General features: G+C 44.2%; 1 protein-coding gene across 1 annotated transcript in view; it reads left to right on the plus strand.

The window, feature by feature from the left end:
* The window catches only part of PTPN13 (protein tyrosine phosphatase non-receptor type 13), a 174,659-nt gene that overhangs the window by 40,168 nt on the left and 114,256 nt on the right, over positions 1-20,235 (plus strand). The window contains exon 2 of the mRNA XM_079991282.1: positions 16,460-16,579. Coding sequence (XP_079847408.1) covers positions 16,465-16,579 — 115 coding nt within the window. The 5' untranslated portion in view covers positions 16,460-16,464. The remainder of the gene's footprint in view (positions 1-16,459; positions 16,580-20,235) is intronic.

Here is a 20,235-nt window from a genome sequence, read left to right on the forward strand (position 1 = left end):
CCGATGACACCCAACTCTATCTGTTGATGGATGGCCATCCTGACTCGGCCCCAGACACACTGACCAGATGTCTGGAAGCTGTGGTTGGATGGTTACGTGGGAGCCGGTTGAAGTTAAATCCTTCGAAGACAGAGGTCCTCTGGCTGGGACGGGGCGATTGGGATTGAGGGGGCAACTCCCATCTCTTGCGGGGGTGGAATTAGTGCCAGCATCGTCCGTTAAGAGTTTGGGTGTAATCTTCGATACCTCCCTCTCTATGGAGGCGCAGATTACAGCTATAACAAAGGCGGCATTTTTTCATCTCTGCCAAGCTAAGCAGTTGGCTCCTTATCTCTCTCGCCCTGACCTAGCCACTGTGATCCACGCGACGGTCACCTCCAGACTGGATTATTGTAACTCACTCTACGTGGGGCTGCCCTTGAGACTGACCCAGAAACTCCAGCGGGTGCAGAATGCCGCGGCGAGACTCCTTATGGGGTCTTCGCTGCAAGATCATATTCAGCCGGTACTATACCAGCTGCACTGGCTCCCGGTGGAGTACAGGATCAGGTTTAAGGTGCTGGTTTTAACCTTTAAAGCCCTATACGGCCTAGGACCCTCGTGCCTACGGGATCGCCTCTCCTGGTATGTGTTGGTTTCTGCTCTCTTCACTGTGCAGCGAAAGGCTTGTCACAAGACAATGTTTACATTCCACAGACAGCATTGCTGTTGTGTTTCCCACGGGAAAGGGAGACTGGATGTGACGTACACTGGTTTCCTGTTTTTCACTGTTCTCTCTCTTTTGTGATTCTCTCCGTGCTTCAGAGGAGAGAGGATGCATTTTCTGCTCCGGCAGAGGCAAGATGCATTTCTGTAATCTACCAGCTTTGAAATGTAAATAAAGCAATATAGAGCATGTTGGCACGTATTCCTCATCATTCCGCTGTGCACTTGGAAACTGCTAATCAACAGTATGTCCCACAGAGAAATTTACGGTCTGCAAATAAAAACATCCTGAAGATCCCAGGGCACAGAGAGGTTAGGCTGGCCACAACTACAGCCAGGGCTTTCTCGGCCGCGGCTCCAATCTGGTGGAACGCTCTGTCACAAGAGACTAGGGCCCTGCGGGACCTGACATCTTTCCGCAGGGCCTGCAAGACAGAGCTGTTCCACCAGGCCTTTGGTCAGGGCGCAGCCTGACCCCCTCCTCTGGCAATCTGCACAGAATTTTGCATAATGGTTGCCATCAATTTGATTTTAATTAATTTTATAATGAATGTTTTTAGAATGTTGGATTATTTTGATTGTGTTAGCCGCCCTGAGCCCAGCTTCAGCTGGGGAGGGCGGGATGTAAATAAAATTTATTATTATTATTATTATTATTATTATTATTATTATTATTATTATTATTATTATTATCTGTCTTCTTCTTTTAGTACATGCATGTAAGGATTCAGGCTGCATACGCAGTACGCTTTCAAAACGCATGCTTGCCCCCAAAGAATACTGGAAATTATGGTTTACCCATCTCAGAGCACAGTTCCCAGCTTTCTTTGGGGCTCATGTGCTTTAAATATATGGTGTGTACACAGCCTTTGTCTACATGATTTCAGCCAGTTCCTCTCTCATAGCAGTGGGTGTGTGGTGCTGTAATGGTTAAACTTGCCAGACCATCCCTGGAGAGAACAAGGTTCATGCTCTGCAGGACCCACAGCTCATTTGTAGAGCAGACGTTTGCATGCCAAAGGTCCCATCTTAAATCCCTGATTCACAAGACACAGTAAACCCAATCTTTGGCTGAGCAAGTCCGGGCAAATGTGTGGGAGCTCCTAGAGGTGAGTTTGCAACCAGTTTGCTCCTCCCCAGTTGTGTTTACAGTGGTACCTCAGGTTAAGTACTTAATTCGTTCCGGAGGTCCATTCTTAACCTGAAACTGTTCTTAACCTGAAGCACCACTTTAGCTAATGGGGCCTCCTCCTGCTGCTGTTGCGCCGCCGGAGCACAATTTCTGTTCTCATCCTGAAGCAAAGTTCTTAACCTAAAGCACTATTTCTGGGTTAGCGGAGTCTGTAACCTGAAGCATATGTAACCTGAAGTGTATGTAACCCGAGGTACCACTGTACTCCTGCTCCATATTGAGCTTGGCTTGGTGCATTGTCCAAACCAGGATTTGTGGTTCTGCTCTCTCCTCACTAACTATGAGCTGTAGCCAAGGTTAATTCTTCACTGCTTGGTACAAGACAACTTTCTATATTTTTATCTTTTATTTCTGAAGTTCATCCTTCAAAGCAGTTCCATCTTTGAACTTTTATTGTTTCTATTTTTATACCTCCCAAGTTCCCCCCTTTCTTTCTTCCTTCCTTCCTTCCTTCCTTCCTTCCTTCCTTCCTTCCTTCCTTCCTTCCTTCAAATGCTTTCGGAAAACAGTGTGTGTTCATTTTGCTGTAGCTGATGCCAGTGTGATAGGGATCGAGGATGATTAGACTCCTCTTTGAGACATCTCTTTTTTGGATATTGAGATTTCTGTAGAATGTTCTTAGGAAAGCAGTCATTCATGAATATTACAGAAATGCCTGTACGATTAAGCTATTAAGCTAGTTCCAACTTGCAATGACAAGCAGTTAAAGAAGAGCATGTGGAACAGAGCTGGTGGTTGGAAGCTTGGTTCCCTGGGATAAAGCGAAAGCTGATCCCACAACCGTGTCCCATCTGGTGCCTGCGACCAAGTCACTTTAAAATGCACAGTTTCCTGCTGCAAAGCTGTCTTTGTTCCAAAACCTTAATCAGATTTCTAGGGAATCCCCTCTATTGACAGTGGCAACCCTTCCCTAGCAGGACCCTAAAATAGATGCACAATCCCGGGAGATTAAAATTCCACCTGTCCTTCAGGAAATCTTGGCTCTTGTTCAACCACAGAGAGAAAAGCTTTTCTAACAAGGTAGAAGCAGTTTGTAGGGCAAGTGGTCTCAAGCTGTGAACTCAAGGTTTTGTAGAGAGATTGCGGGGCTAGGTTGTTTCTAAGAATCAACTATGAATGGTCTGTGGCTCCCATTTATCACACGATTAAGTAAAACCCAGTCAAGTCTATGCACCTAATCTTCCCTGGAAGCATGTGTGCCTTTGTCTGTGCTGTTGACTCATCGCAGGTCATCAGTGGGGAAATCTCAGACCATTGAAGAACACAAACTTTTTCTTTGTGTAAGATCTCAGACCATATTTGCAACAGCCAGACTCAAGACTCCTGCTGTTCTTTGCACCACCCACTATTGGGCAATAGTACAGCTTCCGGTTTAGTAGTTTTCAGGGTTATATCAGAGGATCAATATAGGTAGTTCCAGGAAGGGTGTGTGAAGGGTCGGGAGAAATTCAATTTGGTTCATATTTTAAGGGCAATCCTACCTCATTCACACTGAAACAATATGCAAACCGAAACTCTGCCGTCCTTTGAAATTCTCACATCTCCAAATTTTGCAGTGCTGTTCTCAAGCTAAGTAATAGGTACAAAAATGTGTATATTGTGGTAAAGTGTGCATCAAAATGCATATATTTGTGAAAATTGCATTAAAATTGCATTATGTATGGGGAAGTTGCTCTGGAAAAATGTGTATCATAGCTACATGGATTTGAAGAGGGAACAGGCTTTTGCTGCAACTGACACCAGAGTCTCCCAGCCTGAATTATTTTTGAATGTGTATGTTCTTCATGAAAGTCAGTGAGAGGGAGATAGACACTCCTCACTAGGGAAAGCATTCCACAAATGGGGAGCAGCCACTGAAAAGTCTCTGTCATTGGTCAGCACCAGTCAGGCATCCTCAGTGGCAGCTGTACCTACAAGGCCTCACCTGCAGATCGTAAGGTCCAGGATGGTTGAAATTGGGGGAGGTGCTCTTTTAGGTAGTTGGGTTCCCAAGCCATTTTGGGCTTTGCATGCTAGTTCTAACACTTTGAATTGGGCCCGTTAGTTCACTGACAGCCCATGCAGCTATCAGGACTGGTGTAATTCCATTAGGCTGCTCCATCTGCCTAGCACAAAGTGATAGGGTAGTCCATTTCCTGAATTCTCTTGCATACAGCAGAAGACTTGGGAGGAGGGGAGACTGCAAGTAGCAGCTAACTAACTGGTGCCGTCCAAAATCTGTGGTCCCTTGATGAGAGGGGCTTGGGAGCTGGGCCACAAAAGATGCTGCATTCGGAGCACAATCCTGCCCATTCTTTGCCTTGCATAATACACCACAGCATTGCACTATCAGGGTGAGACCTTAGAACCTATTGAGCAACTTGGCATTTGAGTCATTCACTGTCAAGTATTATTCGAGTTCTATGGAACTCTGTTTTGACTCAGTATTTTAGACACAATTTGTTTTCTGTTAAGCAGCCATTAAGGCTTTGAATTACAAATGTCATAGGTCAGAAAGGAAGTTGAGTAATTATTTCTGCAGCTTCTATTTTCTGTTTTTCCTACTTGGCTTCCAGAAATGTCTTGCAATACTGGGATTTCTAGAGAGAACTATTAAAGGCGATCACAGCTGAACTAACAGAAGATGATAACACTTAGACAAGACTCTGCTAGCCTCTGTATTATCAGTGAAGTTAGAAATATTTGTAACTGCACTGATATTCCTATCTCCAAATATCAAGTTGAGACTGAATAGATAGCTAACCTATATTGTCTACAGTAGGTGTAATAATCACCTTGACTAGTAGATGACATTTTATTTAATTGCTTATTTGCAGATGTTAAAGGATTTACAACTCATGTTGATTTGCCACCTGGATGATGCTTGCATACTTCATCCCAGAGGGCAAATAGTAGCTTTGGGGGAGTAACTTAGATTGGGGAAATGGCACAAACACAGGAAATTTGACAGTGCCTCTCCTCCTGTCTGTCTGGATAAAGTTTAGAGAGTGTGTGTGCTTGGTCAAGGAAGTCTGACTCACTCCCTTTCTTTCATTAGTGGTGCACAGATTAGTGGTTAACTAAGGGCAAGTGTACAGACTAAGGCAACCTTGGGCTTGGATTCAGGGCATGCAGAGTGCTGCTGATTTCATGACTACCCTTAAGGAATTTGGGAGCAGACAGCAGGATCAGGTATGCCTTCCTGCCACTCCATCCCTTCTGGACTAAGCATTTTTCCTGCCAGGCTTACATTTAAGCCAGCAGCAATTCCTGCTTTATTGCAGTTCAGAACCAGAGTTTGAAGCATGGCAGTTGTTAGCCCAGTTTGGACATCACATTGAACCATGGTTTAGCAAAAGACGAGTGAGTTGCAGTAAGCCTCAGGCTTGCACATTCCCCTGTTTGTCCAGCATGCCTGTGGAGGGGAGTTAGGAAGCCTTCACTTGCATTTTTTTGCTTGACCACATCTCATTGTTTTTGTAGCAAACTCTAGTTTATGCAGGAGTGGAGAAATTGTGACCCTCCAGATATTGTTGGGCTACATAATCCCTCACCAAGGGCCATTTTGGCTGGGGCTGATGGGAGCAAGCGTCCAGCAACATGTTCCCCATCCCTGGATTAATGGTTAAACAGTGGTTTCAGATTGGCTTGTTAACCATAGTTTAGTTAGCTCAGATGCCGCAGTGAGCTGCGGTGAAGCAAAAGTGGAAGCCAGAGCTTTCTAAAATCACCCTTGTGGTTTCAGATTGGCTTGTTAACCATAGTTTAGTTAGCTCAGATGCCGCAGTGAGCTGCGGTGAAGCAAAAGTGGAAGCCAGAGCTTTCTAAAATCACCCTTGTGACCTGAGGCTTTGTGTGGCTCATTTGCATCCATCTCTAAACTATGAGTGTGGCATAACGTCTTGCCTCACAGAGCAGTTGTCATGTGGACCAGGTTGCATCCCGCAGTGGGTAGTGGTGGCCACCAACTTAGTGTTAGAATTCCTGATCTGTGATTGCAGTCATGGGATTTTTGTCTTTCACATGACGGTATGTTTTGACTCCACAGAGTGGGAAGTGATGGAAACAGGATGTTTGTGTTACTGTATTCCGTGAAGTGGGACTATTGTCCTTTGGGGTTTTTTTCTCTTTGCTGTCTGATGCTAGAGAGAGAGAGGAAGCCATATTGCAGTTCTCCGTGTGTGTTTATATGTAAATAAAGTAGATTAGCCAAAATGCTGAGTTGCTTCGGTCTGTCACACGTATGATGCGCAAACTCTGCTAATCCCTAAGTGTGCCGGTGTCGGTTGGCATCGGTTGCTGTGATGTTCGGGCTGAAGAAAGCTTATGAAGCTCCTGAATGATCAACCAGGAGGGAGGGAACATGTCAATCGGGCATGTATCTCTGCCAGAGTCCTACTCGAGTGTAGCCTGAACTCCTGACACTTAGATGGCTTCAAGAGCAGAACAAACAATTTCATGGAGGATAAGTCTACCAGTGGCTACTAGCCACAATAGCTATTCTCAGACTTCGCTGTTGGAGGAAGTATGCCTCTGTGAACACCAGTTTTTGGGAATTGCAAGTAGGGAGAGCACTGTTGCAGTCACATCCTGCTTGTAGACTTCCCATGGGCACCTAGCTGGCTGCTGTGAGAACAGTGTACTGGAGTATTGCTCAGTTGGTAGAGCATGAGACTTTTAAGTTCAGGATCATAGGTTGGACAAAAGATTGCTGCATTGCAGCCAGTTGGACTAAATGATCCTTGTAGCCCCTTCCCACTATATGATTCTATGATACTCTATTCTATGACTTGATGGGCTTTGGCCTGATCCAGGAGGACTCTGCTTATGTTCTTCATCCCATAAATTAACAATAATTGACACTTGTGCAATTTGGGATGAGAAAAACAGCACTTCTGATCTTGATAGCAACCACTCCTGAGATCTAATGAGCTCATCTGCCCATTTAAGTAGGGTTACCAGTGCTAATGAACTCTTTGAAATGCTGCTACTCACTTTCGTTTATTGGATTAGCCTTGGTTGCTGTTGCTTGGATCATATGCCAATTAAAAATGAAAGTTGTGAGGAAGGGGCAGACAAACCTAGAAAGACGTGCCGTTTGGGAGCACGCAACGCCGAGGTGGTATAAGACGGCCTGCAGAGGTGCATCCATCCCTTAATTTGATTCAAGAACCCTGTGATTACTTACAAGGGCAATTCGCTTTTACAAGAATCAAACTTGCCTTTGTAGTTGAAATTGTATACAGTTTGTTGAATAGCAATTTAGGATAAGGTGCAGTGTGTTGGCTAAATGTGGCATTGTTGGAAGTTCAATGCTTGAAAGTGAGTGTTCCAAAATACTCCTTCCCCCTACCCCTTTCTACTATTTTTTTTTTAAGGCTGTTATTAGAACAACAGGAGTTTGGGATTAGAACGTGCCATTTGGTTACACACAAAACGTCCAGAAACAAGTTTGTCTCGTTCCCAGGTGAATCTGGGAAATAATAATTAAAAAAAGAAGTGGGTGTGTTTCATGGGGGGAAAGCTTGCCGTTCGCCCATTGTGAAATCACTTTGGCATTAGTGAATCCACTTCTGAGAAAAGGTCATGCTCTAGTTCTGTGATCAGTGTGCAAGAGAGGAATGTGATGCAGCGCTCTGCTTGGCAGTGATTAACTGGAGTGTCGTGAAGAAGTGTTGTAAGAATTGATGTCGTGTATTCCCAGCATTTCCTAGGGATGCGGTCCTCTTAGCTATTGGCTAAGAGCAACAGGAGTAGCCAATGCGGTGCTCTCTAGACGCTGCTTGACTCACAACTCCCATCAGCCCCAGCCAGCTAGCAGTCGGGGATGATTGGAGTTGTAGTCCCAAGCAACATTCGAAATTAGCTGGGCGCCAGTCGCATTTCACAACTGGCAGCTGGCCTTTTGCGACTGGATGGAGATATCTGGGCGCCCGCTTTTGGCACCTAGCATCTCCACCTGCCTGGCTGCAGTCAGCTGGTCTGCCAGGCACCGCAGCAGCAAAATGCGCCATCTTTTGCTGCTGCGCTACCCCGCGAAAGCACACACAATTCACATGGAAGGAAAACATACCCAGTTACATCTCACATGAACTGGAAACAACGGCAGCAGTGAAGACTTTACAGTGGTACCTCTGGTTACAAACTTAATTCGTTCCGGAGGTCCGTTCTTAACCTAAAACCGTTCTTAACCTGGGGTACCACTTTAGCTAATGCTGCCACCGCCACACAATTTCTGTTCTCATCCTGAGGTAAAGTTCTTAACCTGAGGTACTACTTCCGGGTTAGCGGAGTCTGTTACCCGAGGTGTTTGTAACCCGAGGTACCACTGTATTTGCTGGATTGAATTCTGTTCTGGACATGGGATGAATAAGGAAACGTTGGCAATTTCTGCTCCCATTTCTGTTTCCATCGGAATTTTCCGAGACCCCTGATATTCACCAACCTGGATGCCTTTAAAGGGGAATTAGACAAATTCCTGAAAGATAAGGCTGTCAGTGGACGCTAGTCATGATGACTGTGTGTCATTAGCAATGTCAGAAGTCAACACACATGGAATACTAGTTCCTGGAAACCAAGTGCTGTTGTGTTATTGGTTCCCAAGTGCCTCTGGTTGGCGATTTTGAGAACAAGATGCTAGATGAGCCTTAGGTCTTATTCAGCAGGGTTCCCCTTAACATTCCTATTTTTGGCACTCATGGAGATGGTTAACCCTTCCCCCCGCACACACTATAGTCCTGATCCTGCTCATCTAGCTAATGCTTAGAGTTTGAAAAGCGCTTATGCACATTTTAATGTCATTTGCTGCTTGGTTTCCCACCAGCATAATCTTCTTATCACTATGTTCAGCCAACTCCCCAAGAACCACCTATTCGTTCTGACTTCCTTTTTCTAAAAAAATTAAAATAAAAAATTCACATTTTCATAATCACATTCATAAGCGAAAATGCATTCAGTAAATATACTGCATCATGTTTAGGAGATCCAGCAACAGAGACTCTTCTTGTGTGATGCCTCATCCAGTGAAGGGTAAAAGGAAGCCAGTTTTTCTAAATGTTTCTGTTGAGTCGATTCTTCCATCCCGTAATTGGTTATATCATTTTATTCAGTGCTGTTAAACCCTAGATTTTTCTGTGCCTTTGGTCTGTTGAGGGCATTCTATTGGTTTCCCATGCACTGCTCTGCACCTGAAGTTTAACCTATTCCAAAATCATTACCAGATTGACTGCAAGGACAGCCAGTTATTTTATTATTAATATTTTTGAAGAATTTCTTGGTTTACAAAAGTACATGCCTCGTCTCTTTTTTTCAGGTTGTGGGGTCTTTCGTACAAATCAGTTACATTTGTTGTTAGACATTAGTGTTGAGTACAGTATAAGGTGTGATCTAAACCAATGAGCCTCTTGGGCTTGCCGATCAGAAGGTCAGCAGTTTTAATCCCTGCGTTGGGGTGAGCTCCCATTGTTCAGTCCCAGCTCCAGCTCACCTAGCAGTTCAAAAGCACGTCAAAGTGCAAGTAGATAAATAGGTACCGCTCCGGCGGGAAGGTAAACGGCATTTCCATGCACTGCTCTGGTTCACCAGAAGCAGCTTAGTCATGCTGGCCACATGACCCAGAAAAACTGTCTGCAGACAAACGCCGACTCCCTCGGCCTATAGAGCGAGATGAGCGTCACAACCCCAGAGTCGTCCGCAACTGGACCTAATGGTCAGGGGTACCTTTACCTTTTCCTTTACAGTATAAGGTTGGGGGAGAGGAGGGGGGAGAAGAAGGGTGAGGTCTTGAGGTTTACAGTGGTACCTCAGGTTACATACGCTTCAGGTTACAGACTTCGCTAACCCAGAAATAGTACCTCGGGTTAAGAACTTTGCTTCAGGATGAGAACAGAAATCATGCTCTGGTGGCGCGGCAGCAGCGGGAGGCCCATTAGCTAAAGTGGTGCTTCAGGTTAAGAACAGTTTCAGGTTAAGAACAGACCTCCAGAATGAATTAAGTACTTAACCTGAGGTACCACTGTATATTCTTTTATATAGTGTACATGTGGGGTTTTCTGTCAGCGTCAACTGAGTAAAAGGACAACCAGTTATAATTTTATTTACTTGGAAATAAAACTGCATTCTTTTATTAAGCAGCAACCCCACCATTTGCACGAAAAGTTACCTTTGGCCTTCATGCATCTCCAACAACCATCTAGTATTGTTAAGTACATTTTAGCTAATCTGTTTGCATTCTGACTTTCCTTGACTGACTTTCTCCACTTCTGCATTTACTTCCAAGAGGTTCAGTACAGGCACAACATTCCAAAGCATAGCTTGGAGATCTAGCCTTCCTTCTATCTGCTACAATGCTATTGCTATTAACAACCTTCATTTGCTTTAGCTATTGTTCCTTGCATAAACATTAGTGGTTAAGGCTAACTAAAACTGCCTTTTTTTCCTAGAGGGGTAGCTGTGTTAGTCTGTTGAAGCTTAAACAACAAAGTGTCTTGTGGCTGCTTTAAGAGTAATAAATTCACTGTGGCATAAACATTTGTGGGCCGCAGTCTACTTTGCCAGCGCATGAAGTGTAATTCCGAATTGGCAGACATAAACAGTATGTGGGATAAATATCTGTCTCATATAACGAGCATGCTTAGCTCTAGTTAATGCGTGAAAGGGTTAAGACCATAGAGTAAGTTCTGCCAGACTTAACTAGGTCACGCCCCTCACCTTGGGAGGAAGGGTTACCAAAGCCTTTGTTCATTCTCTTCCACCATGTGACTCTGATAAGAAAGTACGTATGGGTTAATTGTTCCAAGCTTAGACCGTGTTTCTATAATTTGTGTTCCTATACAAATAATTAAGAAACTCCTACCTTTTTGAAACTGTTTTGCTGCCTGTCTTTTCTTGCTGCTGTATTGAAAAGCACATAAATTTGACCTTTGAAGAGTTTGCAAGTAAACATTTTTAACTGACCAAGCATGTTGTCCATTTTTCTATGCTAAGGGAAGTAAGGGGAATTTTGGAAAGAATTTAGAAGGGAATATCTTAAAGGTCTATCAGCCTATATTTCCAAGCTTTACTTTCTTGCATGTTTTGTGATTTGCTCTGCTGGGGCTCTCTCACCAAGAGAGTGTTTGTCCCAAACCTGGATCTAGGCATCCAGGGAATTCTTTTTATTCCTTTAAACCAATTACGAACAAACACTTAAAAAACCCAACAATATATACACATAGCTGAGAGTTTGTGTGGGAGGGAACATTGGGAGAAAAATGAAATGCAAAAAGAACAGAAAGTGATGTAATAACATAAAAGCAAAATAATTACAATGACCAGTTAATGAGGCTGTGCTGGTGATAACACACACTTCCTGGCATTGGTAAGCTAGTTAATGCACAAGACAAGGAGGGGAGCGTCTGTGCTTCTTCTTATAGATTTCACTGTTGGATTTGATAATACCTACCATGGTATGCTCCTAGACCAGGTTTGTGGGATGGGTATTCTGGGTACTATTTTGTAGTGGCTCCACTCCTATCTCCAGGATTGGTTCCAGAGAGTGATATCTGGGGAATGCTCTTCAGACCTTGGTCAGCTATAGGGTTTGCAGGGCACAGTTTTTCCCCCTCCCTTGTTGTTTATCATCTACATGAAGCCATTGGGAGCAGAGTTTGAAGAACGGTGTCATGAACACACTAAGGACACGTAACTCTACATCTCCATAAAATTTGAATCAGTTGTGGCTGCTCAGCAGCTGTATGGGTTGGATGAGGGTAATTAAACTGAGCTTTAAATCTTAGTACAATGGAGGTTATGTGGGTGGGTCGTTTTCAAGTCAGGGAAATTGTCTGTTTTGAATGAGGGTTGACTCTGAAGGAACAGGTGCATAGCTTGGCAGGTGCTCTTGGACACGTGTTTGACACTGGATGTAGTTTCATTGTCTAGGAGTGCCTTCTGCCATCTTTGACTGGTGCCAACAGTTGTGTCCGTTCCTGGATTGGGATGCTTTAGTTGTGGCATTGGTCCGGGCATTGGTAACCTCCTCCAGATTGGATTATGGCAATGCGCTGCATGTTGAACATCTTTCAAGGTTGGTTAGGATGCTGCAGGTATGGCAGAAGGCCAAAGCAAGGCCGTTGAAGGGGCTGCTCTTTCAGCGGTGTGTGACACTGTGCTGAATGAGCTGCCAGTATGGGAAGCATAGGAAGCTGCCTATTCAGATTATTGGCCCATATAGCTGCAGCCTGTATGGGCAATATGACTGAAAACCTTTGTTTTGTTCAGTTGTGCTATATAGATTTCCAACACTAGTTGGTTTATGATGGTCCATTATTTTCCATGGTATTTCTTTTACCATTATATAATGTCAATTAGCTTCTTATCATGGCTTTCTTATCATGGACAGAGGTTGGGTGGTGATTTGTCTAGATCTGTTTTAGAAGACATCTAAAGGCAGCCCTGTTTAGGGAAGTTTTTAATGACTGATATTTTAATGTATTTTTAATCTTTTGTTGGAAGCCGCCCAGAGTGGCTGGGGGAACCCAGCCAGATGGGCGGGGTAGAAATAACATATGATGATGATGATGATGTTGTTTGGGGTTCTTTAGCTGTGTTGCATTGCAAGGGGTTGGAGTAGATCACCTTGGGATTTCTTTTCAACTCTTAAATTCTATGGTTCTTTGGTTCAATTAAAAAAACAAAACACCTGCAACTTATTTAATTTTCTTCCCCCATCCCTGAAATATTATAGCCAAATTTGCCATGTGGGGCATCAAAAGTTGTATGAGTTCACTTTTCTCATATCTATTATCAGATCAAGCAAACATTGTCAGGGTAGTTTTATGGCAGAAATAAAAGGCTTTTAAGAAACAGCATCATTGTCAAACTGGTAGTTTTCATGTCTGCACCATTCTTTTCTCCAGTAATACATCTGTGGCATATAATTCTTGGCAGTACATGATGATGGGATTACAAGCAAGTATGAAATGGCTCTAGGCGTACAAGTGAACTCAAGCTATTAAAACATGAGCTTTCACTTCTGTTTAGTCACAAAGGTTCAGACTTTCAACCTGGAAACACCAGCACAGGAGGACAAAACCCACTGTAGCACCCTGCTTGTGGTTAACGCTTAGCTGGAATGAAATATTCAACGCAGCAATAGAGAAATTAAAATAGTAATTTATTTGTCAGACAAATAAATATGAGGCACAGTGGTATATGGTTACCAAGCTCTGGCCTGGCCTCTTGCCATTCTGGCCAGCACTTATATTTCCTTAATCCAGCCCCCTTGCTCCTCCTGTGGCTGCCTCTGTCCAATCAGCCTGGTTGAAATTCCTATTGGCTGTTTGCTAGAACCAATCACAAAAGATACACCCATTTCCTCTTGCCTTTTATGGAAAATAAAAAGCTATATATTCTTCTATCTATAAATGACAAATAAGTAGTAATATATCTTACATGTGTCTCAACAAGGAATCTTAATTACCAGCTCACCTCTTGCCCTCCTTGCCCTATTGCCTTCCAAAACAGATAATTAATCTTGAATTTTTATCTTATGCATATGTCAAGGATTGAGTTCACATCAACATTGAGAGATCTCCTTCATTTGAAGGTTTCTAAACAAAAGGCCTGACAACCATATATCAGGAGTGCTCGATTGGCGTCTTCTGTCTGGCAAGGGGCTTGGCTGGTGGCTGACTTAATTTCAGGATAGTTACAACTCTTACAACTATATGAAATAAGAATCTAGCATTTCTTAAATCCTTTGCATAATTATATTTAAACTAATATATTTAATACATAAACAACCTTTTACAAGGAAAAGAAATCTTAAAAGGATCTTAGTTTAAGAAACAAACAGCTTTAGAAAAAGTCTTCCCAAAAATGTTCTCTTTCTGCCAGCTAGATGCTTTTTCACTGCTCTTGACCTTCTTAACCTTAGGAAGAAGATATGGCTCATTTTACTATTTATCCACCCTTAATTTGTAGGGTCAGTGTAACCTTGGCTGTCAGCCTGTAATTCCCTTTTTACGACTTTGAGAGTTGTTTTCTGCTATAAATCAGGGGGGCCCTTGTCTAGGAGTAAAAACATCTTGCCAAGGTTTTTAGGCAACTGGTCTTCTGCCTGGCATGAAACAGAACATTTTTTAAGCTCATTCTTAAAATACAAGCCCTGATTAAACATATAAGCTTTAATAAAAATGCAAGCTTATGATTAGATGCCTCACCACGACTCAAGTCGGATTTAATATGTGCCACCTGAAGCACTCTAGAGCCCCTCTCACAAGTGCTTCTTGCTCAGGGCTCCTTCCAGTTAGCCACAGCCTCTCCAATATATTTCATTGCATTCATGGCCCAGCAGTCATCAGATACTCTCAGAAGAATGCATGCTCAGTCCTCAATAGGCAGTTCTGCAGTTTGTCCCTTAAGCTTTTACTCTAAAAGTGTTATGTACTTCTGGAAATTTTGGTGTTGATACCTCCCTTTTGTGCGTGGATGGTTCAGTTTTGACCACTTAAGGTTCCACACTTGGAAAACTGGAGTGTGCTTTCAGTATATAAGTTTGGCTTCAGAATACAGTGGAACCTCGGTTGTTGAAATTAATTCCGGAAGATTCCGGAAAATAGTTCCGGAAGATCATTTGACTTCTGAAATGTTCAACAATCGAAGCGCAATTGCCGGTTGACAAAATCCATTGAAAAAATGGAGGAAAGCACCTCAGAAGCTGTTTGACTTCCGAGATGCATTCGAAAATGGAAACATTTGCTTCTGGGTTGTCGCCGTTCGAAAGCCAAAATGTTCGACTTCCGAAGCGTTCGACAATCGAGGTTCCACTGTATAGTATTTGCTGCAGAATATCAGCATTTCTTTTTTCTTTTCTTTTTTAAAAGCAGGTTGCTATTCCTTATGGTTGAAAATACATGCTTGAAACGGTGTTTACTGTGCCTGGTGCTAAATGAAGCGTTGGCTAACTTTTCCAAGGAGCAAAGCTTCAGTGTCCTGGATAGCTTCCTTATCTGTCGTTGCGACTTCCAAAAACAGAATGAATTGTGTGAAAGGAAGAACTCATTCAAATGTGTTGTATTTGCGCAATTTATCCAGGCTGAAGGTTTTAAAATTCTTGTTGCAGAAGTTCTGGGGTTGGTTTTTGAGGTGATTCCTCTTTCTCCAGCGTACACAGGTCTTGATAGCGGAGGAGCTGTTGAAACTTGAAAGCTGCTTTCTTGATAGCAGCTGGCTGGATACTTAATAAGTTCTTACCCATAAAATACCTCATTAGTAAATCACTGTCTTGGGCAATAAGATTTATAAAACAGGCGACACCAATTATGTTTAGGGATGGTTTCCCCAGAGGGAATTGCTGGTCTATTTTCAGCTGTGCTGTAGCGCCATCATTACAAGTGGCTAAGTGGTGCTACTGCAGCTTCTGAATCAGCAGAGATCAGGTGACACAAATAACCAGTTGCGTCACATTATCATTATCATTATTATTATTAAAATTTCTATACTGCCCTTCATCCAAAGATCACAGGGCAGTTTACAATAGGAAAACCTAAAAATACACCCCATGATAACAAACAAACAAAAACCCTTACAGCTTGAAAGGCCATAGATTTTGTAATTAGCCAGACACCTTAAGATATGTAATGACAGCACCAGGCAGGCTTCCATGGGGAACGTACCCCACAAGCGGGGAGCCACCGCAGAAAAGGTCCGTTCTCATGTTGCCTCCCTCTGGACCTCTCACAGACGAGGCACACTAAGAAGGGCACCAGATGATGATTGCAGAGTCTGGGTTGGTTCATATGGGAGGAGGAGGTCCATGAGGTCTTGCAGTCCTGAGGCTTAATAGGTCAAAACCAGTACTTTAAATTAGGCCCAGAAACAAATTGGCAGCCAGTGCAGTTATATGTTCAAACCGTCTTGCCCTGGTGAGTGTGTACTGGCCCTACAGAAGCTCTGGATTTTGTCCTGACACTTCAGTCTGAGCAACTTGCAGTTGGTGAATTACAGACAGACTGTGTTAGGGGAGGGGTTGTAGCTCAATGGCAAAGTCCCACATACTTCGCATGCAGAAGGTCACAGGTTCAATCCTCTGTGTCTCCAGGGAGAGCTGGGAAAGACCATTGTCTGGAGAGTCAGTCAGCATAAGACAGTACCAAACATCTCCTTATTTTTCCCTGCCTGCCTCTGGGCTACTAGCCCTGATGTGTGAGAGAGGAAGATTTATATGAGCACAAAAATTAACCCTACAGTTGCAGAACTTAGCCAGGGCAGGTCTGTAAGGAAAAAAAATAAATAGATGCTGCTTAGTGCATTTAATGTGAGAATAGAACCTATGGAACTGCCTTAGTCCCAATAAGACCTTTGGTCCATTGAGTCCCAAACTGTCTCCTCTGACTAGAAGCAACCCCTCTTCGTATGCCCTTTGCATGCAAGATGTTTTCAGGAATCTAAATACTATGTTTTGGAGGTAGGTTTGAATTGCCCTTGTTGCCTTCAGAGCAAAATTCCTCCCAAATTCTATGCAAATAGTACGCATCAGAAAGATCTGAATGGAGTCCTGGCGCATTCTTGAACAAGTGTCATCTTGTCTTGATTCCTCAGATAACATGCATGTGTCACTAGCTGAAGCCCTGGAGGTTCGGGGAGGACCACTGCATGAAGAAGAAATATGGGCTGTATTGAATCAAAGCGTGGAAAGCCTTCAGGAGTTGTTCCGGAAAGGTAAGGTCCTGACTTGTAGCAGAAGCTTTGCAGCGAGTGGGGATTTTGTGGTTGACCTGTGCATAACTGGGGGTTGGGGTGTGTGTGTGTGTGTGTGTGTGTGTGTGTTGGAGAACACTGTTATGATTCCTGTATAAGGGCAAAAATGGGAATAAATGTAGCCCAGTACATTGGAAGGTATTTAGTTTATTAAATCACATCTGTAAAATTAAATTTCTAGTAAAATGACAAATAAGTGCCAGACATTAGTCATCCCAGTGCCTCTGTATTTTTTTATTTTTTATTTTTTGGGACAAAACAGTGGGATGTTCTTGCTGGAGAATGGAACAGAATAATAGGGACCTGCAACAAAACACTGCAGTGCATTGTCCTAAGAAGTGTGCTTCCCCTTAGGGTGCTAGCCAGCCATATCCTTCTTGAGGCTACTCCATTCCATCACCACTCCCATTTTTCTTTTCCAGCTAAACTCAGATTTTTTGTAGCTAGTGGGGGTGCTCAGTCCTTGTCATGGTGTTGGTGGGTTTTTTTTTGGGGGGGGAGGAGGCAGGCGGAGGAGTGGCGCCGAAATCTCTTTTATGTCCTGTCATCCCCATCACCCAAGTTTGCTAGTTGCATGGCACTGCCTGCATGTTTCTTTTCCCTTATCTTCACGAGCCAAAGGGCTAGAGACCAGATTTGACCGATATACAGTCGTACCTTGGAAGTCGAACGGAATCCGTTCCATTTGACTTCCAAAAGCGTGGCTTCTGATTCGCTGCATTGGAAGCCGCGGAAGCCCCATCGGAATGTTTGGCTTCCAAAAATAGTTCGCAAACTGGGACAGTCACTTCCAGGTTTGTGATGTTCAGGAGCCAAAACATTCGGGAACTAAGCTGTTTGACTTCCAAGGTATGACCGTATCATCCCAAACCAATTTGAAATCCATATCATGATACTGATTTCATAATGTTTGACCTGGCAATAGATAGCAAATCATGGTGTGTGTGTGTGTGTGTGTGTGTGTGTGTGTGTGTTTTACACAAAATCACAATGTGGGTGAAACCATGAAGCCAGCCCAATACCTCTACATAGTTCCATCCTTATATCAGTATATTGTGATGTTCAGCTGGTTATATACCCTGATGTTGAAAACCAGATATCGGCCAGCTGTTCTAGAGACTTGCTTTATGATGTAATGAAAGATGAACATTCTAGAAAGGGGTCTAGGATATCGGTCAGGGGGGATGTTCCCATAGCCTACCAACAAGCTACGGGTCAGAGTGCATGGTGCTAGCACTAATGCTGCTGCAGCAATGTGGACCATTGCGTCAGCCACTTTTGATTTATCAGCATTAATGAAAAGTTGAGTTGGAGAAATGGTCGTTCTGTAAGTTCCCATCCCAAGCACTTGAAGCTCTGTGATGACACATTTGGCGCTGTGTCAAGGAGAAAAGCCTGGGGCAGTCTCTCCTCCTACTCCAAACTCCTTAATGCGAAAAAATGAGTCTCAAAGGTCATGTTTTATTGCCGTTCCAAAAAAGCAACGCCCACAAGAGCCCACCGCCCTCTCTGTGAGTGCATAGCCAAGGTACTTGGGGGAAACTTTATCTCAGTAAACCCAGTTGTGCACATCCTGTCGTCCTTTTCTCTCTCTGAAAAGTGGGGAATTAAAACCCATTTTCTATTCTGCCTTTGCTTGCTCTTTCTTCATTCATTTAAAATGCTTTCATTCTCACTGCAGGCCAGTTCACTGTTGAAGGTGGTTCACACCAGTGGAGATAGGGGACCATTGTACTTTGTCCTGCATTTATCCTAGGAGGAATATACATCTATATATAGAGAGAGTAGAACTGTAGGGAGAGGAGGTAGCATAATAATAATAATCTGTAGCTGACTGCAATTCATATATCCATCATCACTGCAGTAATAGAAATAATAACCGTGCCTAGTATTCCCATAGCACTTAAGAATGTTCAGAGCCACACATTTTTCTGTAGTTCTGCTTATGGCAGCTCAGCAAAGCAGGTCAGTGTTATTGTCTTGATGTTAAGGTTGGTGTGATGGCCTGGGACTCGGACTCGGAGCCAGAGGAGTCTCAGTCCACACCGGATCCTTTGCCTCAGATGGCAGCTGAACCTAGTCTGGGGCCTGATTCTGAAGAGCCCCAGTCTGCCCAGGTTCCCCTGCAACAAAACCAGCTCCAGATGCGGGGATTACCTCGTTGCCTCCAGCTGGTCCATCACTTACAGCTGCTCCACTACCAGTTGGGTCAGGAGAGGCTGAGGCGGCCTCTGGGTCTAGTAACCCACCAACATCTCCCGAGCTGCAGAGACTAAGGTCTGAGAGAAGGAGAGACCTGAGTACTTGCAGGAGGAGTGCTCTCCTTCGGGCGAGACAGGGAGGTGAGTCACCGGGGGATCAGGACCGGCTGTTACCCCGACAGAGATAAAAGGCTGCTGGACCCCACCCCAGGTTGTGGGAGCAACATTGCTATTTGCCAGAACCTACCTGTGATTCTGTGCCTGATCTTCCCTGGTTTCCTGCCTCGTGTCCTGCCTTGGCCCTGTTGGACTGACTCCTCGCGGAACCCTTGGATTCGGGACCAGACCTGGACCGCGTTGCTCGGGTTACCCCTGGGCCCAGCACAGTTAAGGTCTTCCTGACACCTTGGGAAGAGCCCTTGCCAGTCTGGTGTCTTCCAGGTGTTTTGGACCACAACTCCCATCAGCCCCTGATGGGAGTTGTGGTCTGAAACACTTGGAAGTCTCCAAGCTGGTGAAGGCTGCTTTAGAATGCTTTCAGACCACTTCATTTGCATTATCTCAGGATAATCCTAGACAGGGATTATCCAAGACATCTCCTGCTAGGGAAGATGGAATGCCTGAAGATCTACATTGGGAAGAAATGGAGAACAAAGATCTACTCTGGGGACAAGGTTGAGAGGAGACCCACCAGGGGCACGTATTTGCCAAGAGGCCGCTGTAGAGGTGGCAACATTGGCCTCCAAGGAACATGCCAGAGCTGCTGCTGCCCCTGTGGAACCTGCCACCTGAGGCAGTCGCTTCACCTTGTCTCATGGAAGGTGCAGCCCTGATCCTAGATGCTTGGAAGAAGTCCCTCACTCTTGTTTGATTGGAAGGTTTCTACCCCAGTTTTCTTTTCTTTTTTTTAAGGGAGGGGGGAGCTCAAGGCATCGTTGCAGCTAGCACAGAACGCAATGGCTAGGCTGTTCTGTGAGATATCCTACCGTACCCACAGGGACGAGGGAGAAATTCGACTTGGTTTGTTGTTAAAGGCGAACCTGCCTAATTTTCACATTCCAAAACAATATGAGAACTGAAGCACAGCCATCCTTCAAAATACTCCAGATTTTGCAGTGCGGTTGTCCAGCCAAGTAATGTGTACAAAATTTCATATACTGGGGTAAAGCATGATTAAGAAGAGTTTGGATTTGATATCCCACTTTATCCCTACCCTAAGGAGTCTCAAAGCGGCTAACAATCTCCTCTCCCTTCCTTCCCCACAACAAACACTCTGTGAGGTGAGTGAGGCTGAGAGACTTCAGAGAAGTGTGACTGGCCCACAGTCACCCAGCAGCTGCATGTGGAGGAGCGAGGAATCGAACCTGGTTCACCAGATTACGAGTCCACCGCTCTTAACCACTACACCACACTGGC

Source organism: Podarcis cretensis (genome assembly GCF_951804945.1).
Source record: "Podarcis cretensis genome assembly, chromosome: 9".
Taxonomy (NCBI): Eukaryota; Metazoa; Chordata; class Lepidosauria; order Squamata; family Lacertidae; genus Podarcis; species Podarcis cretensis.